Genomic DNA, 22481 nt, shown 5'->3' on the forward strand with positions numbered 1-22481 from the left:
TCCAGTTGGCATTACCAGTTACCTTGGCACTGTGGATTTGCAAGAGAGACAAGGGGCAATAGATTGGTTGATTGGATTATTGCCTTTTTCCCCCTTATAAGGGAGGTAGCCAAGTCAAAGGTATGCATCCACTCCCACTCATTCCACTTCCATCCACCACCCGTGTTATCTTATCATCTTACCTCCTTGTGGATGAAGGGTCATCCCTGTCTCCTGCCCACTGCTCAGGTCAGAAGCAATGCAGCAAGACATGGTTACCAATTTCTGATACTTTTTATTGTGTACATGCATACATATACCAAGGGCTTTTCCCCCCTCACAAGGGAGGTAGCCAAAATCAAAAGGCATAATTCCACTCCCACCCATTTCATCCCCACCCACTCCACTCCCATTCACCATCCCTCCCTCCCTCCCTCTGATCTTGGCTCCTGGATGACGGGTCATCCCTGCATCTCGCCCACTGCCCTGGGTCAGAAGCAATGTAGCAAGATGCAGCACATCCACAGAAAAGCTGCTTCATTTAATTGGTGACCCCCCCTCTTCGTCCCCTCATGCAGAAAAAGAGAAGACAGGGAGAAATCCCTTTGGGCTGTGTCAAAATATTCACATATAACCACTCCCTAACCCCTGTCATCCCCCACCCTCACCCCTCCATGCATCACAGCATCATCCTTATACAACCATTCTCCATTCACCCCTATCTTCTGTCTTCTCCCTTCCTTCCTCAACAGACATCCCCCTCTTTCTCAATGCCCTTTCTACCCCATCCATCCACCTCATCCTCAGTCATCCCATCCTGTTCACTCCATCCACCTCTCCCTTCCACACTTCTTTTAACCCCTTCCATACGGTGCCGCACACGTAGGCGTCATGGGGAGCGAGTGTATTCGCGAGGCTGCCATATCGGCGTCTTGATTATATTTATTGTAGTCGCCCCTCCATAATGACATTCTTTCTAATTCTTTTGTAATCGCATTTTCTATGGTTATCAAAATTCACGGGTGAAGAGAGAACGATCGATATAAGCGGTGACTATATTTTATGATGCGAGTATTATTACGACACGTCGTACGGCTGGCATTGGCTGCTGCCACCGAGATCTAAGTCCATGACGCCTACGTGTGCGGCACCGTATGGAAGGGGTTAATAACCTTTCTTCACTCATTCTTTTCGTGTGTCCAAACCATCCCAATACTCTTTCATCAACCCTATCTCTCAACTCCTTTTCCACCCCTGATCTCCCCTTCACCTCCTTGTTTCTCACTCTATCCAGCCTAGTAACCCCAACCATACTTAGACACTTTATCTCAAGCACACATAAACTCTTCCTCTCTCATGTTCCATGTTTCTGCCCCATATGCTGTTGGCACAATCATCCCTTCATACAATCTCCTCTTAGTATCCATTCCCAAATATCTGTTTTATTTTATAGTATTGAAATTAATAATCCACTCATGGTTACATGCATTTTTACTGTCTCCTTTGTGACTTGTACCCAAACTGGTGGCTGTTACCAGTTACTTGGGAGTTGAGGATTTCCAACATGAGACCTGGGGCAATGTATTAATTGATTGATATTGTCTGTATCTTTATGTAACAGCCTATATTCCTCATCTTTTACTTTTCTCATAATCTATGCATCATCTGCAAATTTGTTCATAGAGTAGATTAGATCTTCCTTTATGTCATTTACAAAGACAGAATCAACACAGAATCAGCTTAAAGCAGACTTATTGCTCCAGGTGCAGTCACTACATAGAAGATACAAACCACTTAATACTACTCTGTCCTACATTCACCCTTTCCAGACAACACAAAAACTTTACTGGGTGACGTATATGATGAATTGGTGGCTGTAGACAGTTTCATGGTACTTGGGTCTTGTTGCATGAGAGAACTGGGATAATAGAATGGATAACTGAATGACTAATTCTATGGAAATGTAACCCACAGTGTCAGAGTACAAGTTACAGCTTGGCCTGGTGAGGAAGAAGTGAGGTTTGCTGTCCTTCAACCTTGCACACTGGAGGAAGTGAACCTGACTTACTTTCAGTATGATGCCTCAGGTTCCTGGATCATCAATTCAGCAAAGTTGGATTTTAATATAAGGTATGTTTGCCCTGTTCTAGATATTTTTTACTTGTACTCGTACTTCAATTTGCCTTGACTTAAGCTAAGATCAAAGAGGTAAAATGAGTGGTGGATGGGTATGCTTTGGCTGGCTACCTCTCTTATAAGGGGGAAAAGGTCTTTGTTATATAGATAGATCAACATGGTCCTGAAAATAAGAGGACAATGAGAGAATGCACCAAGTGTCTGCCCCTCAAGGCTGCACCTCCTTATGGGGGTGAGGGAGTTGACAAGTTTTGAGAATGGGCTGCTGTATATCCACAAAACCATTCACAAAGTTAGGTGGTTAGGAAATGCGAGAGATGTACATGTACTCATTTCACACATCCCATACTCCTTCCTGCTTTCTTTTTTGTAGTATTAGGTAGACGGTAACAAAGAATTTGTGCATGTCAGAATATATGAAATTACAGTACACAATCCATTATCCAAAATTCTCAAAACTGAAAAAGTCCAAAAACCAAACTTTCTGGCAACATTGCTTACCACCAAATGTCAGTTGTGGCGTCTAACATCAGTGAGCTGGTGCACATTTGCTGTTCATTGTTTTTTTTTCTTAAGATATTGTGCAGTTTACTGTGAAAATATCAAAGAATGCAGATAACCCTATGGGTAACAGTGGGAAAAAGAAACGAAAGTATTTATCATTATCAATACAGCAGAAAGTGGAGTTATTGCAGAAACTTGATCATGGTGTGTGTGTGCGTCATCTTACCGAAGAGTATGGTGTCTGAAGTACCACTGTTTATGATTTAAAGAAACAGAAAGACAAATTACTGGAGTTATATAGTGACAGTGATGACCATAAACTAATGAAAAATAGGAAAACACTGCATAGGGCAAAAAATAAAGATTTTGACCATGTGATGATGGAATGGATTTGACATCAAAGAAGGGATCATATGCCACTGAATGGCTTAATGGTCATGAAACAAGCCAGAAGATATCATGAAGGTGAATGTCATTATTCATAAGGTTGGCTTCAGAAATTTAAGAAGCATTATGGTGTAAAATATCTGAAAATCTGTCGTGATAAAGCTTCTGCTGATCGTGAAGCAGCTGAAAGTTAGATAGATGAATTTACCAAGATAATATCTGATGAAAACCTTTCTTCTGAGCAAACTTACAATGCTGACAAGACAGCTCTGTACTGGCGCTATGTTCCGAGAAAAACACTAACAACGGCAGATGATACAGCACCAGCAGGTTTTAAGGATGCCAAGGAAAGGTTAACTATACTTGGCTGTGCCAGTGCAGCAGGCACACAAACACAAGGTGAAGTTGACAGTGATTGGAAAAAGCCAACATCCGAGATGTCTGAAAGGGGAACTTAATTTATCCATGCATTATTATGCAAACAAAAAAGCATGGGTAACCCGAGAAATGTTTTCTGACTGTTCAATAACCACTTCATACCAGCAGCATGAGCTCATTGCAGGCAGGTTGGACCGGAAGAAAACTAAAATTCTATTGTTCCTGGACAACTGCTCAGCACATTTCCCTGCTGAACATCTTGCAAAAAGTAATGTTTTCGGCATTAACTTGCCTCCCAATGTGACATCTATTTTACAGCCTTGTGATCAAGAAATTTTACACTCCATGAAGAGGAAGTATAAAGATCATTTTATGAACAGTATGCTTGATGAGGTGCCAAGATAGGAGGGTGGAGGGGAGTGGAATATATGGGAAATGAAATGGGTGGGAGTGGTTGCTGTGCTTTTGGTATATGTATTTACCTAGTTGTAATATATGGGAGGGGAGCTATGCTCGTGGTGCCCCGTCTTTGTATCTCTCCGCATCAAGTTTTATCTTAAAATCTTGTATAGTGTTAGCACATACTGTTTTGTTGTCTAATTTGTGCCATGTATTTATTGCTCTGTGTGGGAAACTGTTCCTTTTCAAGTTTTTTCTATAACTATCCTTTTTCAATTTTTTTTCCGTGTCCTCTTGTTTTACCGTTTTCCCACACTAATAGGTCGTTCCTGTCTAAAACTTCCATTCCTTTCATTATTCTGTAGATAGTTAGCAAATCTCCTCTTTCTCTTCTTTGTTCCAGAGTTGGTAGGTTCAATTTGGATAGTCTTTGCTCATATGTTAGTTCGGCGAGTGTCGGTGCTAGTTTGGTTGTCGCTCTTTGTAATCTTTCTAGTTTCTTAATATTCTTTTTGGTACTGGGTGTCCAAAGTGATGCTGCGTACTCAAGTTTTGGTCTTATTAGTGTAGTTAGTATTTTCCTTATCATTTCTTCGTCCATATAAGTAAATGCCACTTTGATTGCTCTCAATAAGTTGTAGGTTTCTCCAAACATCTTATTTATATGCTTATCTGGTTTCATGTCCTTTCCAATCATCACTCCAAGATCTTTTTCATAGTTTTTTTTTCTTCACCAATTCTGTAATCTTTTGATATTCTGTTTCTACTCTTTCCAAATTCCATTATACTGCATTTCTTAATATTGAATTTTACTTCCCACTTTTGAGTCCAATTCCATATTGTGTCCAGATCTTGTTGCAATGAGTTGCAGTCCTCTGCCATTTTTACCTTCTTACGTAATTTTGCATCATCTGCAAAAAAAAATATATAGCACTCCACGCCTTCATTCATGTCATTAATGTATACAGCGAACATGATCGGGGCCAGTACTGATCCTTGCCGGACACTGCTTTTTACTTCTTCCCAGTTGGAGAATTTTTCTCTAATCGCAACTCTCATTTTCCTCCCAATCAGGAAGTCTTTCATCCATTCCAATAATTTTCCTCTGATGCCACCTTTTGACTCTATCTTATTTATTAGTTGCCTTTTGCAGGTCCAGAAAAGCACATGTATGTATGTATGCTTGATGTAGTCAACAGAAGAGTAAAAATGCAAGACTGCATGAAACAGTTCAGTGTTAAGGATGCCATGTACACAGTTGCTAATGTGTGGGATGATGTTGATAAATCAACATTAACAAATGCATAGCCCAAACTTTGGCCTGTGACGATGCTCAATGATGATGATCCTGCAGATAACAAATGTAAGGGAGTATGTTTGACAAATGAGAAGAAGATGATATTAAAGCCTTGTAACTTATGCTAAAAGTTTCTTGGACGAAAGTGTAAATAAGCTAGATGAAGTGGACATTGAAGAAATGCTAAACATTGACAATGATGCAACTGTTGTGCATTCCTTGAGTGATGGGGAAATTGTTGAAATGGTATTAAATATAGATAAGAATGAAGAGAGTAGTGGTGATGATGACAGTAAACATGGGCAAAAAAATCCCTATAGACGATATAGTGAAAATGTGTGATTAGTTAATCGGTGGCCTTGAACAACATGCATTTATAAGTGAGCAAGAGATTATGTTAGTCTACTCAAAGACAGAAGATTGCTTACACAGAAACCTATGCTAATGAGACAGAGAACACTTGCAGAAGCCTTTAAAAATGCCGCCTGTCGTAGTGCTGCTTAGTCACTTGAGAATCCTGTTCTTGGCCCATCTTGAGATGTCTTGACTGTGACATTGATGAACCATCTTCTCCAAGGTTGTCAAGCTAGATGTAATGTACCTAAAATCCTTGTATGTTGCAGGTATCTGTACAGTCTTTTTAGCCTTTCTTTATCCAGAATATTGTGAATATTTGTACATTTCTCTGTAGAAATGGTAATGTTTGATTACAGTTCTTGTATGTATGGTCATCATTATCCCTCTACATATTTCATTATTTATAATCTTAATTATCACGCTATTTCATTTATCAGTATGTTATTCTGCAAATTAATTGTACAAATTTTGTAGTCTTTAATTATCCCACTTATTTGTGAGTAATCATACATAAATATGTAAATGTTCTAAAATTCGAAAATATCTGAAATCCGAAACACTACTGGTCCCATGGATTTCGGATAATGGATTCTGTACTGTACAATAACTATACCCGTGTACACTTTGTACATGGGGAATTTCTGAAGAGTACATAGGTACGAGTGGAGAGTGGTTGTGAGTGAATGATAAATTGACCTGGCCAAAAGGGGTTTCTTATTGTCTACCATGTACTTTTGAGTGGATGAGGAGGGGGGAGAGGTGTCATCATGTAATGAAGCAGTGGGTATTAACCAGCTTTGGCCATTATGTCCTGCTATAGTAGTGGTGTGCCTTGCTGCACTGCCTCTGACCCAAGTAGTTAATGAGGGACAGAGATGACTTGTTATTCAAAGAAAGATAAAAGGAACTAGAAATGGGTGAGGGGTGCATGGATGCCTTGGCAGGCCACCCTCTTTACAAGGGGGAAATCTCCCATTGGTATAATATATATATATATATATATATATATATATATATATATATATATATATATATATAGATATATATATATAGATATATATATATATATATATATATATATATATACATATGTATGTATGTATAATAATGCAGTTAGAATTAAAAATACCTAGTGTAGAATTGAAGTAATATATTACTTGTTTGTTTATTCATTTTGTAGCACCAAGTGGACTGCCTTGTCTGCTTTTGCTACAGGAGAATGGGAGCTTACTATATGCTTCTATGAAAAATCTCTGGACACCACAACCCCCACAGGAAAGGCAACAGATGAAATGGAGGAGAAGTCTGGAAGCTCCCTGTTGGGTGCTGACCTTTACAGCGTTGAGCTGGACCTCACTTACTCCCGGAAATGGCACAAGTGGCAGTTAGCGTATGATGTACAGAAACATGGCAAACTACGACCAGCACCCGCCAGTCTTGTAGCACTACAGACAACAGGTTAGGTATTGACTTTAAGTAAGAGTCATGGGAAGGGTTGAGTGGTGGGTCTTTCAAATAAATAAAAGCATATGGATGGCTTGCGACACTGCCTCTGACCCAGGACAGTGGACAAGATGCAGGGATGACCTGTCATCCAGGAGGTGCCAAGATAAGAGGGAGAGTGGAGGGGAATGGATTGTATTTGGGATGGAATGGGTGGGAATGGTTATTATGCCTTTTTCTTTTTGGCTACCTTCCTTGTAAGGGGGAAAAAGCCTTTGGTATATGTATATGTATGTGATATGGATGTACTGTGTCTTACTGTATTGCTTCTGACCTGGGCAGTGGGCAGGAGATAGGAATGACCTTTCATCCACAGGGAGCTAAAATGAGAGGGAAGCAAGGGTGGTAGATGTGTGGGGAATGAGTACGAGTGGGTGCGTGCCTTTTGCTTGGCTACCTCCCTTATAAGGGGGAAGAAGCCCATGGTATTTATATATATATATAAATACCATGGAAGGGCAGTGGACAGGGTGCAGGGATGACCCGTCATCTAGGAGGTGCTAAGATGGGAGGGAGGGTGGAGGGGTGTGGAGTGTTTTCGGGGATGAAATGGATGGGAATGTTTTTGTGCCTTGTCCTTTTTGGCTACCCCCCTGGTAAGGGGGAAAAAAGCCTTGGTATATGTATGTATATATATATATATATATATATATATGTAGGGGATGGAATGGGTGGGATTTGGTTTCTATGCCTTTTTCTTTTTGGCTACCCCCAGTATAAGGGGGAAAAAGCCTTTGGTGTATATAAGTATATATATTATTATATATTAGCCGCTTCATTTAATGGGTGATCCCCCCTCTCCGTCCCCCCTTGCATATAAGGAGAGGACGGGGAGAAATCCCTTCGGGCCCATTAAATGAAGCGGCCTTGCTGTGGATGTGCTGTGTCTTGCGACACTGCTTCTGACCCAGGGCAGTGGGCAGGGTGCAGGGATGACCCGTCATCCAGGAGGTGCTCAGATGAGAGGGAGGGTGGGAGGGGTGTGGAGTGTATTTAGGGATGAAATGGGTGGGAGTGTTTTTATGCCTTTCCCTTTTTGGCTACCTCCCTTGGAAGGGGGAAAAAGCCTTGGTATATGTATGTATGTATATATATATATATATATATATATATATATATACACATGTATATATATATATATATATATATATATATACACATACATATGTATATATAAATATATATGTATATACACACTAGGTGTATATATATACAACTAGGTAAAATACAACTAGGTAAAACTAGGTAAATACCAAGGCTTTTTCCCCCTTACAAGGGAGGTAGCCAAAAAGGAAAAGGCTTAAAATCATTCCCACCCATTCCATCCCTGAATACACTCCACACCCCTCCACCCTCCCTCTCATCTTAGCACCTCCTGGATGACGGGTCATCCCTGCACCTTGTCCACTGCCCTGGGTCAGAAGCAGTGTCGCAAGACACAGCACATCCACAGCAAGGCTGCTTCATTAAATCAGTGACCCCCCTCTCCATCCCCCCATGCATAAAGGAGAAGACGGGGAGAAATCCCTTCGGGCTGCATCAAAAATTGCTGCCCGAAGGGATTTCTCCCCATCTCCTTTATGCATAGGGGGACGGAGAGGGGGGGTCGCCGATTTAATGAAGCAGCCTTGCTGTGGATGTGCTGTATCTCCTCCTTTATGCATGGGGGGATGGAGAGGGGGGGTTCGCTGATTTAATGAAGCGGCCTTGCTGTGGATGTGCTGTGTCTTGGCTCTTCCTGGATGATGGGTCATCCCTACATCCCACCCACTGCCCTGGGTCAGAAGCAGTGTTACAAGATACAGCACATCCACAGCAAGGCCGTTTCATTGAACAAGATCCATAGAATAAATTGAGTTTGAATAGGTTTGGCATAGATTATAGAATATGTTCTAGGTCATACAAAATCATTTAATTAACTTGAGGAATGGCCACAAGATTTATAGGATGAAAGTTTTTTATTTACCCTTCAAAATAGATGTAGTAACATCATATGGTTTAATTCAGTGTATAGGTTGCTTCCCATGTTGTCAGAGTTGCTTGTACTAATCTTCATTTTCTTTAAAAGAAATGTGCATGAGTTTATATTTTACTTTCAGATGAAGGCAGTCTTTGTTGTTGGCTGTGTGATGAAGGCCTGTCCATTTTCAATATGAAGAAGAGTCAGATACTGTGTGAAGTTCCAATTGTCAACATGGAAGTTAATTACAGTTCGGTGCTCCACCTAGCAGCAACTGTGAAGGTAATTATGCTAATGTATTTTTCAGAGCTGGGCACATTACCGTCAGATAGGTAGTGCAAAACCGTCAATGCATTATCAATTTACTTTAGAATGATTTTGAAGAAAATAAAAATGGAATGGGAGTTGGGAGATAGGGTTGATGAAAGAGTATTGGGATGGTTTGGACATGGAAAGAATGAGTGAAGAAAGACTAGTAAAGGAGGTATGGAAGGCATATGTGGAGGGAGTGAACATGAGGGGACGTCCTAGGATGAGATGGATGGATGGGGTGAAGGGGGCTTTGGGGAAGAGGGGAATGTCTGTTGAGGAAGGACGGGAGAGGACAGAAGACAGGGGTGAATGGAGAATGGTTGTATATGGAAGATGTTGTGATGCACGAGGTGGAATGGACGGGTGGATGGGGGGTGAGGTAGTATGTGTGAGCAAAATTTTGACGCAGCATGAAGGGATTTCTCCCCGTCGTCTCCTTTATATGGGGGGATGGAGAGGGGGGATCACCGATTTAATGAAGCGGCCTTGCTGTGGATGTGCTGTGTCTTGCAACACTGCTTCTGACCCAGGGCAGTGGACAAGGTGCAGGGATGACCCGTCATCTAGGAGGTGCTAAGATGGGAGGGAGGGTGAAGGGATGTGGAGTGTTTTCAGGGATGGAATGGGTGGGAATGATTTTAAGCCTTTCCCTTTTTGGCTGCCTACCTGGTAAGGGGGGAAAAAGCCTTGGTATATGTATGTATGTATTTACTTCTTATGAATACTCTCAATAAAATAACACCTAAACTACAACATTAATATTCCCTATTCTAAAACATGAAATAACCAGAGCTGAGCACTTGCGTTACTGTGTTAGTAACGCGCCACCTGTCCGGCAGTAACATGCCCAGCTCAGGAAATATTTTTCCATTGTGGTTGTGTATCAAACTCCAGGTGTTGAGTAATTCTTTATTTCGCTCATTCACACATATATACATATATATACAAAAGGCTTTTTCCTCCTTACAAGGGAGGCAGCCAAAAAGCAAGGCATAAAATCCACTCCCACACACTCCATCCCCACACACTCCACTCTCATCCAGCCCCATCCCTCCCTCTTATCTTGGCTTTTCCTGGATGATGGGTCATCCCTACATCCCACCCACTGCCCTGGGTCAGAAGCAGTGTTACAAGACACAGCACATCCACAGCAAGGCCGTTTCATTAAATCGGCAAACCCCCCCATCCCCTCATGCAGAAATGGAGAAGACGGGGAGAAATGCCTTTGGGCTGTGTCAATTTATTTTTCACACATTGACCCAGGTTTCTCAAGCAGGAGACCCACACCTCCAAGGTGACAAGGAATGGCCTCTGGATTGTCTCACAAGTTACTTAGAAGACATATTGTGTTGTTGTCTGCATAAGGTTACAGTAGGGCAGTGTAGGATGTGTTCTCTGTCATGCATAGTGATTGCATATTGGGTAGTTTGATTGTGTGATCACTCCACTTCTGTGTTGGTACTGTTTTATTGCTGACTGGTGGTCTGAACAGTCATGCCAGTGTGGTTCTTGCTTGCCATGGAAGGGGTTTCTCAATTGGGCTGTCTGGGGGAGTCAATTGAGTCAGATGGAGTATGGAGTTTAGGTGTTAGTCTTGGAGTGCTTATTTACTGATTCAAGAATTTACATGTTTGTGTGGATGTATTGCAAGATGCAAGTGGCAGGTTGTATGTAGTAGTGTATTTCTTTCTCACACTCTCTCCATTTAGTTGGTTGTACTTTGTTGTGTTGGGAGGGATGAGTGGGATAGATACCTCTTGACATAAAGTTGTATGCCTATCATTTTTATGTACTTCCTTTTGAAAATGATTTTGGTGTCTAGGTGTAATGTTCTATTGGGGTGGTTTTAGTGCATCTAGTGCACAGAAAATGACCAGGATAGATGAGGAAAATGGAGGAGAAAAAAGAAAAGATGAGGTGCAAGCATTTATCAAAAATTATGATAGCAGGTAAGGCACCTGGGATAGATGGGTGTCATGCTGAATGTTAGAAGGAAGGAAGGTACAATGATGGTGGACTGGCGAGTGAAGTTGTCAGGGCATGTCTTTTCAGGCATGTATTTTTGTGCCTGTACCTAAATTCAAAATGAGAAGCACTAAAAAATGCACACCTATGAAAAATCAAAGTTCAAATTTTGCATGCTTCAGTGATGATGTTTACCACAGAATGAGTATTAACTAAAACATGGTAAAGTTTAAGGGTAAGTACTAAACAACAAAGACAACATAAATGCATTAAAAGGTAGAAACAATTTAATATCTCCCACATATTATTAAAGAAACAGGTAAGTCTACTGTAATATTTACATGTTAAAGAAAAAAGAATCTCTGTTTATTGTGTCATGAGTCAATTACAACAGTATGAAAAAAGTGCTCACCTGGCAGTTACGGAGAAAATTTAGGCGAGAACTTTTTTGTTCGTCTGCATTTTTTTTTAGGACAAGGACTGGGTTGTTTAATGTTTGTATAAAAGAAGGTGCTGTAGGACTGGAGGAGTTCCTGTAAGTTCTGCTTTACAAAAGGAAAGGGGACAAATGTGAGTAGTAACTTCAGTGGGATAAATTTGTTGAGTGTAGTGGGGATGGCTTATGGGAGGGTTTTGATTGAGAGGATTAGGAGAGGAACAGAGGGAGTAAGTGGTGAGGAACAATGTGGGATTAGGACAGGTAGGGTTTGTGTGGATGACATTTTGTGGTAAGGCAGATATGTGAGAAAGCTTTAGGAAAAAGTAAGGATGTTTTTTGGGCCTTTATAGATTTGGAAAAGGTTCATGACTGTAGACAGGCATTGTAGGAGGTTTTGCAGATATATGTGATAGGAGGAAAGCTGTTAAGGGCAGTCAAGAGTTTTTATGAGAGTAATAGAGCCTATGCTAGAATTAAGGATGGTGAGAGTGAGTGGTTTGAGGTAAAGGTGGGACTTTGCCAGGAATGTGTCATGTCATCATGGCTGTTCAATTTCCACATGGATGGGGTGGTGCAAGAAGTAAATGCAAGGGTAATGGGCCAGGGATTGGAGATGAATAAAGAAAATGGAGAGAAGTGGGAAATAAGCCAGTTGTTGTTTACTGATGACACTGCACTTGTAGCAGGATCAGAGGAAAGGTCAAGGAAGTTGGTGATGGAGTTTGGGAAAGTGTGCTAAAGAAGTTGAAGATAATTGTGGGTAAAAGTAAGGTGATGAGATGTACAAGGGGAGAGGATGGCAGCAAATTGGAAGTGAGTATTAACCACTTCAGTTCAATAATGCCTACATAAGCGTCATGAGGCGTGAGTGGGTCCACGAGGGTACCGGCGTTTGCGTCTTTATTATATATATTTTTCTGTAGTTGTATATGAGTTACCCCTGGATTCTGTGAACTGGTTTGATCATGTTTTCTGTTTGGCTACCTACCCGGTAATTGGGGAAAAGCCCTTGGTCTATGCATGTGTGTTGTGCATCTACCTTCCTAAAGGGGAAGAGGCCCATGGTATATAGATAGTTATTATTTTTAATGCTATGTTTTGTGTACTGCAGGGTGTCATTCTTTTATATTTATATATATATATATATATATATATATATATATATGTATATATATATATATATATATATATATATATATATATATATATATATTTATATATATAAGGAATCATGCTGTGGGGACATACAGTCAAGTGTGAATCTCATAATCTGATTTTATGTTGTGGACTTTAGTATTATATCAACAAAATTAGTGTGTCTCAGTTGGGGAACAATATCATGCCAAAGAGATGGAATTGTAGAGATGGGAAAGGGGAGATTTAAGAAGGGTAGCAGAAAATAACCCACTGGCCGAGCAGGTTAGGGCATCATTACTTGAGGCAAAGGTTGAGGGGATGGCAGTTGAAACCCTGCCACAGCAAAATTGAACCAAGGACATAGTTCATTAAATTCCTTGCTATAAAGTTGTCTGTAAGGGGCACTGACCTAGCCTCCTGATAGGGGGGAGTTTACATTGTTAAACCATATCATAGTCGTTATCAGAAGTTGAAAGTGACCAGCATCATCTTCTTTGAGTGGAGATTTAACTTCAATGATGTGTGACTCTGGTCCTTAGAGGTGACACTAAAATCCATTAAAATAAAATATAATCAGTACCCTATATGGAGAGCAGAAGATCAAAATGTTGCCTAGTAAAAAAAAAAAATGATAACAATGATGTTTTGCAGGATACAATTTTCCTTGTGATGCAATCATCATGTTCAGAAGAATTGGAGCTGCTGGCGCTAAACCCAATGAATGGCATGTGGAAGACTTTGAGTTCATGGACATCTGTGGACAGGTAATTAATTTTAAACATTACAGAGACTAATTGTTTGCAGACAAGAAATATACCCTCAGATAAAACAGAAAATCACACAACCCAAACTTCACACCAGAAAACCAAGGCCTCATCAGACAACACAAGACACTTAGACACAATACCCCCACACCTATCCCTAAGAACATGGCAGACTAAATATAAGCACTAAACACTGAGGTCAATAACAAAATACACAAACAAAAAACACAAAATTGGCAAACATTTGCCAACACACTTAACCCCTTCCATATGATGATGACTATGTAGGCGTCATGAAGTGCGAGTGAGTATCCAAGGATGCCAGTGTCGATGATTTGATTATATTTATTTTGTATTTGTAGCTGAGTGACCCCTGTATTCTGTGAACTGGTTTGATCACGTTTTCTGTAGTTATTAACATTCAGAGTGAAAGAATGAGTAATACACGTGTAACTTTATATTTTGTAATGCGAGTATTGTGATGCATCATCGAATCGTTGTACTTCAGGCAGCTGATGCTTCATGCAAGAATTTTACTTCAATTGAAGATGTTAATCATGAAACAAACACCAGACAACTGTACAAGACACTCAACAACATTACACTATCCAACAGTAACACAACATTCTCTCACTCAGTATTAACCGTAAAAACAGTCAACTTACCCTCAAACAGAAAACAAACACACTCATAAATAATTTTGCACAGACAAGCCATCTCACCCGTCACCCTGATGACTGATCCATCATTCAATGTAAGAAAGACTTCCCCACATACCCAGTCTACACACCCTTCTTAGACATCCAGACAAAACATATAATCCATAGCCTTGAGTACTTATCCCCCAGTGGCCCTGACAACAAAAGTAACATCCACCTAAAACACCTTGGACCATGTGGCATACACGCACTCACCAACATTGCAAACTACATCTATTCACACAACACAATATCTGACATCTGGAAGCATGGGAAAATCATCACTATTTCCAAACCCAACAGTACCAGCATCACACCACCCAATCACTTTTCTCTGCACCCCCTCCAAAGTCATGCCTCATACTACAACTCATTACACCACATACCCTCCCCCTTGCTTAATCGTAACATGTTTTTAGACCACTAAACTCCACAAACACTCTTCTGATATACCTTACACAGCAAGTTTTTGATGGCACCAATCCAGGTAAGCCCTCACACAGAACACTTCTTGTAACAGTAGACATTAGTAAAGCTATACATACACATACATATACCAAGGCTTTTTCCCCCTTACAAGGGAGGTAGCCAAAAAGGAAAAGGCATAAAATCATTCCCACCCATTCCATCCCTGAATACACTCCACACCCCTCCACCCTCCCTCTTATCTTAGCACCTCCTGGATGACGGGTCATCCCTGCACCTTGTCCACTGCCCTGGGTCAGAAGCAGTGTCGCAAGACACAGCACATCCACAGCAAGGCCGCTTCATTAAATTGGCGACCCCCCCCCCCTCTCCGTCCCCCCATGCATAAAAGGAGAAGACAGGGAGAAATCCCTTCGGGCTGCGTCAAATTTTGCTCACACATACTACCTCACCCCCCCATCCCCCTGCCCATTCCACCTCATGCATCACATCATCCATATACAACCATTCTCCATTCACCCGTCTTCTGTCCTCTCCCGTCCTTCCTCAACAGACATTCCCCTCTTCCCCAAAGCCCCCTTCACCCCATCCATCCACCTCATCCTAGGATGTCCCCTCAAGTTCACTCCCTCCACATCTGCCTTCCATACCTCTTTTACTAGTCTTTCTTCACTCATTCTTTCCATGTGCCCAAACCATCCTAATACTCTTTCATCAACCCTATCTCCCAACTCCCTTTCCACCCGTTCTCCTCCTCACCTCCTCATTTCTCACTCTATCTAGCCTAGTAACCCCTATCATACTTCTCAGACACCTCATCTCAAACACATTCAAACTCCTTCTCTCTTCCTCTCTTATGTTCCATGTTTCTGCCCCATACAGTGCTGTTGGCACAACCATTCCTTCATACAGTCTCCTCTTAGCATCCATTCCCAAATGTCTATTCCTCATTACACTCTTTAATCCACCAAGGCATTTACCGCTTCTCTCAATCTACATTCTACCTCCACTTCCACTCCACCTTTTCCTGCCACATTTGCACCCAAGTATCTAAAAACTATCCACTTCTTCTAGTCGCTCTCACTTAATGCTCACTTCCAGTCTACTGCCACTTTCACCCCTTGTACATCTCATCACCTTACTTTAACCCACATTTATCTTCAGCTTTCTTCTATCACATACTCTCCCAAACTCTGCCACCAACTTCCTCAATCCCTCCTTCGATCCTGCCATAAGCTCAGTGTCGTGTGCAAACAACAGCTGGCTCACCTTCCACTTTTCTCCATTTTCTTTAACCATCTCCAATCCTTGACCTACTACCCTTGCATTTACCTCTCGCAACCCCATCCATTTATAAGTTGAACAGCCAGGTCGACATAACACATCCTTGACGAGGTCCCACCTTTACCTTCAACCACTCACTCTCTCCATTTTTAATCCTGCCACAAGCTCTACTACTCTCATAAAAACTCTTGACAGCTCCTAGAAGCTTTCCTCCTATCCCTTATATCTGCATAACCTCCCACAGTGCCTTTCTGTCTATCCTATCATAAGCCTTTTCCAGATCCATAAAAGTCCAAAAAACATCCTTCCCCTTTCTTATAGCTTTCTCACATATTTATCTTACCACAAAGATCTGATCTACACAACCTCTAACTGTCCTAAATCCACACTGTTCCTCACCAATTACCCCCTCTGTTCCTCTCCTAATCCTCTCAATCAAGATCCTCCTATAAGCCTTCCCAACTACACTTAACAAGCTAATCCCTCTGAAACTACTACATTCACACTTGTCCCCTTTTCCCTTGTAAAGTAGAACTATACAGGCACTCCTCCAGTCCTCCAGCACTCTACCCTCTCTCCAGCAAACATTAAATAACCTCACCAGCCAGTCCACCATCACTGTACCTCCTTTTTTTTAGACATTCTGCATGGCATCCATCCAGACCAGGTGCCTTACCTGCTTTCATCATCTTAACAACTGCCTTCACCTCATTTCTCCTCCATTTTCCTCACTCATCACTCTCATTTTCTTAGCATTTCCCACTGCAACTATCTTTCCCTCCCTATCCTCCTTCACATTTAGCAACTCCCTAAAATATTCTGCCCATCTTCCCCTTACTGCCTTCTCTTCCATTATCATCTCTCCATCTGCACCTTTTACCTTTTCTTCTCTACTTGATTCACCTCCTCTTCCTCTCTTAATTTCTTTCCAAAACATCTTTTTATTACTTTCAAAATTTTCTGTCATACTCTTACCCCACTTCACATCTGCTCTCCTCTTTGCCTCCTTTACCTTTTGCTTTACTTCTCTTTTCTTTTCTTTGTACCTCTCATATGACTCCCTCGTCCTATTTTGTAACCAATCTGTGAAAGCTCGCCTCTTCTCTTCTACAACCTTCTTTGTTTCCTCATCCCACCATTCACTACCCTTCCTTCTACATCCTTCTGCCCTTCTTGTTCCACACACCATCTTTGCACACTTTGGGAATCCCTCCTTGAACCATCCCCATTCCTCCTCCACACCTAACTCTACTCTATCTTTCATTCCCTCCCACTCCTCCTTCAGGACGCCAGTGCTGGCATCCTCATGTAGTCACTCATGCCTCATGATGCTTATGTAGGCGTCATCATATTCTAAAGGTTGATACAACACAGACAACAGTCTAATGATTCTTCCAAGAAAGATCTGTGGGAAGGCCTAAGGAATGTTGCCAGCCACTGTAGGGTTGTAAGTTTCCAGTCATTGAAACTTAAGACAAACAATTATTGTTGAGACATTGTGAGAGGTTTGAGGAAGGAGGAAGAGAAAGACACGGGTCTAGGGCCAAGTTTATTCCTGACCGGTTTCACTTAGAACTTCTTCAGAGGAATGATGAAAAAGCTGTAAGCGAAACTGGTTAGGAATAAACTCGGCCCTAGACCCATGTCTTTCTCTTCCTTCTTCAACAATTATTATTTAAACATTCTATAACCATATACCAAAGGCTTTTTCCCCCTTACTAGGAAGGTAGCTAAGTCAAAATGCAAGTACCCATTCCCATCCATTTCACTCCCATCCACCACCCTTTCATTTCTAGGTCTTTTAATCTAAATCTAAACTTTATACATTACAGTCATATAATGTCAGTTTGGAACTGACTCTTGCTGCATTGCTTCTGACCCAGGGCAGTGGGCAGGAAACATCCACAAGGAGCTAAGATGAGAGGGAGGAGAGGGTGGTGGATGGGAGTAAATATGTGCCTTTTGACTTGGCTACCTCTCTTTTAAGGTGGAAAAAAAGCCCTCGATATGTAGATAAACAATGTCGGTACTCTTGTTGAATTAGTTGATGTATGATAATCTGTGTGTTTTTACTTTCAGGATTAATTGCTTATTGCTCAGCACAAGAGGAATATACTCGCTTCATGAGGATTTCAAACTTGTAATAATTCCATTTCATAATCATTGCCTCTGACCCGAACAATGGGTGGGTGACAAGGATGACTCCAGTGCTTGGCATTCAAGCTAAAAATTTCATAAATCACCAAATCACAAGAATGACTCTTCATCCACAAATAGTTAAGCTGCAAAGGATGATAAATGGATGTGGAAAGGATGAAGAGTGGATGTATGCCTTGTCCAGACCCCCCACCCCCACCCCCACTCCACCCTTAGGAAGGGGTTTTTGGTACGTGTTTACATACGTAATCATTTCAACTTGTAAGGGACCGAGAAAGATTATTTTATTTTCTTTACTTTTATATATTCTATCAGTAGGTGGCAACATGCTTTTGTATGATAAGAACCTACTTGTTTATTGTGATATCACAGATTTTTATTGAACTTAATAGGTTAGCTTGTGTAAAAAAAATGTACTGTTGTTTGAGGGATCATAAAAGTGATATAGTATGATTTAGGAGAAACCAGGGGATAGTTTAGCATGTTGATTACTCTGTATATTGCCGTCATTGTTCTAATTTATTGAAAGTTTTGTAATAGATACTCAGATGAAATGGATATGTTTTCTTTTCCCAACTCTAAGAAAAGCAATGGTTTATGCCTCTTCAGTTGAATACAGTTATCTGGCCTTAGGCAGAACCAAAGGCCTTTTCCACCTTTTAAGGGGGGATGGCCGAATCATCAAATACAAAACCCATTCAATCAGCCCTCCCACCTGGGAGATAAGGGTCCCTCGGCAAAGCACAGTTCTCTCATAGCTGGGCTCCAAATCTGGAGCTGATTTATCTCTACAGTTTCAGCATATGCTTAACCCCTTCCATACGGTGCCGCATACGTAGGCGACATGAGGAGCAAGTGGATACGCGAGGCTGCCATATCGGCGTCTTGATTATATTTATTGTAGTTGCCCCTGCGTAATGACATACTCTCTAAACTGTCTTCATCACATTTTCTATGGTTATCAAAATTCACGGGTGAAAGAGAGAACGATCGATATAAGCGGTGACTATATTTTATGATGCGAGTATTATTACAACACATCGTACGTCTGGCAGCTAATGCTGCCCGAGGGATTTTGGCCCGTACTGAAGAGGTTAACCCCTTCGATACGATGACGCCTATGTAGGTGTCATGAGGAGCAAGTGGGTACGGGAGGATGCCGATGTCGGCGTCTTGATTATGTATATTGTAGTTGTACCTGCATGACCTCCATACTCTGTAAACTGGCTTCATCATATTTTCTATGGTTATCAAAATTCACGGGTGAAAGAGAATGAGCAATACAGCAGTAACTTTATTTTTTCTAATGCAAGTATTATGACGCAACATCGCACGTCTGGCAGCTATTGCCCGCGAGATTTTGGCCCGTAATGAAGGGGTTAATCCACTTCCTCATTCAACATAGAAGTGGTTCATGGAGATTGTTTTAAATGTGTGTTTGCATGACACTCGGCTAAATGAAAATGTCTTGCATTAGCTAGAACAAAATCTACTATTAATCCTAGTCCTACTCCTATTATTACTACCATGAGTGCTCCTGCTATCCTATTACTTTTCCTATCACTCCTGCTGCTCCAACTACTATTATTTTTCCTACTCCTATTCTTGCAGGGATACTATTTCTGTGATGATAGTACCACCACCATCACTACCCCTGTCTGGGGTATTGGCTGCATGTTATTGTACAGTAAAATCTGCTCAGTAGCATGCAGCTGATATTCTAGGGTCTGTATGGGGCACCCCTATGGACCAGAGCCACACATCAATTTGGGCTGTGATAGAGGAAATATCTACTCATAAATTATGCTACTTTATTGTACTGTGGCTATCCCTCCATTATGCTGTCCCCCCTCCCCCACACACACACACTCTTAACCCATTCACATCAACCATTTTCCATTCATCGGCAGCCACACTAGTCAGATGTGTTAGGTCTGGTGTCGACCTTCACAGCTGATTATTTTCAGATGTGGCATGCATGTGTGCGGACACATTCACACACCAGGGTTGCAGGAATCCAGTCACAGGTTTTAAGAATATGACTTTTTTTTTTGTATAGTTTTATCCCTGTAGTCAAGCAAAACACTAAAATGCTTACATGTTCTCTGAAAATGAGTGTTTTTGTATGAGAGTTCAAGTATGCACTTTCTTAATTTTATTTTCCACCAAAACTTGGGAAGGAGGAAATATATGATACAGCAGCAGGTGTATGATGCTCAGAATTAGTTTATTGCATATATATATATATATATATATATATATATATATATATATATATATAAATATATATATATAAATATATATATAAATACAGAAAATTGGAAATAGGGTGTGCTGTGTCTTGCTGCATTGCTTCTGACCCAGGGCAGTAGGTGAGATAGAGGGACAATCTGATGGACATATTTACAATTTCTTTTTATCACGGTAACTTTTGAAATATATAATGGAAGCTCGCTGGCTGAGCGGGTTAGGGTGTTGTTACTTGCGGCAAAGGTCGAGGGGATGGCGGATCGAATCCTGCCACTGGTGAAGTTGAACCAAGGACATGGTTCATTAAATTCCATACTACAAAGTCCTCTGGGAGGGGCACCGTCCAAGCCTTCCTATAAGGGGGAGTTTGTGATGTTAAACCATATCATCATCATCATCAACTTTAGAAAGCACACATTTGTGCAGAGTGCCTTGTTGCACACCCTGCACATGGTGCGGGTTATTCCTCTCTTACCATTGCTGTAACATAAAAAATACTGCCTGTGTTTAGCCCCTCTCTATCTGTGTCACTGCATGGGCCTCTTCCCCAGCAGTCTTGAAGTGGAGGGCAGGGCAGATGGGCACCCTTGCTGGCTGTAGGGGTCCAGAAGCCCAACATACTCATTCAGTCATTGCCCGATTCAGGTGGAAGTATTACTACTCCACTGTGTGGCCTGGTGTTTTATATATGGCGTGGCATTTCACTGTTGCCACATTTACATATAAAAGAAAAGCAGTTACCCCTTCTGCTGGAGTCTGACAGAAGGGTATGACCTGGCCAGCTGGTCGCCAAGATCAACGCCCTTCATATACAGAGAGTAGTCGGCAATGCATTGTGGCTTCTGGAGCACCTTGCCATACCTTTCCACATCTACCGTGCCTGATGTATTGGTTGTGCTGAGGATGGCGACTGCTCTCTTGTCTATCCATGCCAAGCACAACATCCCAATGGTGGAGCACCTGTGGTCTATGTCCCCTTTCCTCTTTACCCTGAAGTCTGTGGGCATGAACCGCCTTTTGGTTCTGGTAGTTCCGACAGTTCCAGTCCTTTGGTTCTGCAGGTAGTGGAATAAGGCAGGGGATGTACAGTAAACCTTCAATATAACAGACGATATGGGGACGGGTCTGTCGTTATATCCAAAGATCCGTTATAACCGAGGAACCATTATATCCAACGGAAATACTGGACAGATCCGTTAAGTTTGTCCAGTATTAGAAATTAGTAGGATTAGAAATTACAGTAAACCCTCGATATGGGGACGGGTCTGCTGTTATATCCGAAGATCCATAATAACCGAGGATCCCTCGCTATAACGGATGAAAATCTGTTATAGCAAGGGTTTGTCTGGTCAGATTTTTTGTCTGTTATTTCTGATATCTGGTATATCAAGATCTGTTATATCGAGGGTTTACTGTATACCAATTGTCAACATACACGATGTACCCCTGATCAAAGAAGTTACCAGCTTCCATCTAAGAATCCCTCACTATAACGGATGAAAATCCATTATAGGGAGGGTTTGTCTGGTCAGATTTTTTGTCCATCATGTCCGATATCTGGTATATTGAGATCCGTTATATCGAGGGTTTACTGTTTACCAATTGTCAACATACATGATGTACCCCTTATCAAAGAAGTTACCAGCTTCCATCAGATCCACCACCACCTGTGAAGAAGGGAGGTCACCTTTGTCCTCCCCTGTAAACACCTTGTATTCACCAGCAGTCCCGGTATTCTCCGACAACTAGTAAACTTGTAGAATAATAATAATGATTCATGGTTTATTCAAACCATGCAGCCAAGATAAATGTGGGCAAAAGTAAGGTGATGAGATGTACAAGGGGAGAGAGTGACAGTAGGCTGGAAGTGAGCATTAAGGGTGAGAAACTGGAGGAAGTGGATAGTTTCAGATACTTGGGTGCGAATGTGACAGGAAAGGGAGGAGTGGCGGTGGAGGTAGAATGTAGATTGAGAGAAGCAAGTAAATGCCTTGGTGGATTAAAAAGTGTAATGAGAAATAGACATCTGGGAATGGATGCTAAGAGGAGGTTATATGAAGGAGTGATTGTGCCAACAGCAATGTACGGGGCAGAAACATGGAACATGAGAGAGGAAGAGAGAAGGAGTTTGAACGTGTTTGAGATGAAA

At 41.4% G+C, this 22481-nt stretch overlaps 1 protein-coding gene across 3 annotated transcripts in view; it reads left to right on the plus strand.

The window, feature by feature from the left end:
• LOC143022240 (uncharacterized) overlaps positions 1-18636 on the plus strand; it is a 58709-nt gene extending 40073 nt beyond the window's left edge. For all 3 annotated transcript variants that reach the window (XM_076180366.1, XM_076180365.1, XM_076180367.1), the window contains exons 4-8: positions 1954-2109; positions 6618-6895; positions 9040-9182; positions 13405-13517; positions 18005-18636. In XM_076180366.1, coding sequence (XP_076036481.1) covers positions 1954-2109; positions 6618-6895; positions 9040-9182; positions 13405-13517; positions 18005-18098 — 784 coding nt within the window. In that variant the 3' untranslated portion in view covers positions 18099-18636. The remainder of the gene's footprint in view (positions 1-1953; positions 2110-6617; positions 6896-9039; positions 9183-13404; positions 13518-18004) is intronic.
• The last annotated feature ends 3845 nt before the right edge of the window (positions 18637-22481 follow it).

This window comes from Oratosquilla oratoria, chromosome 44 (genome assembly GCF_046742065.1).
Source record: "Oratosquilla oratoria isolate Oo_2021 chromosome 44, ASM4674206v1, whole genome shotgun sequence".
NCBI lineage: Eukaryota > Metazoa > Arthropoda > Malacostraca > Stomatopoda > Squillidae > Oratosquilla > Oratosquilla oratoria.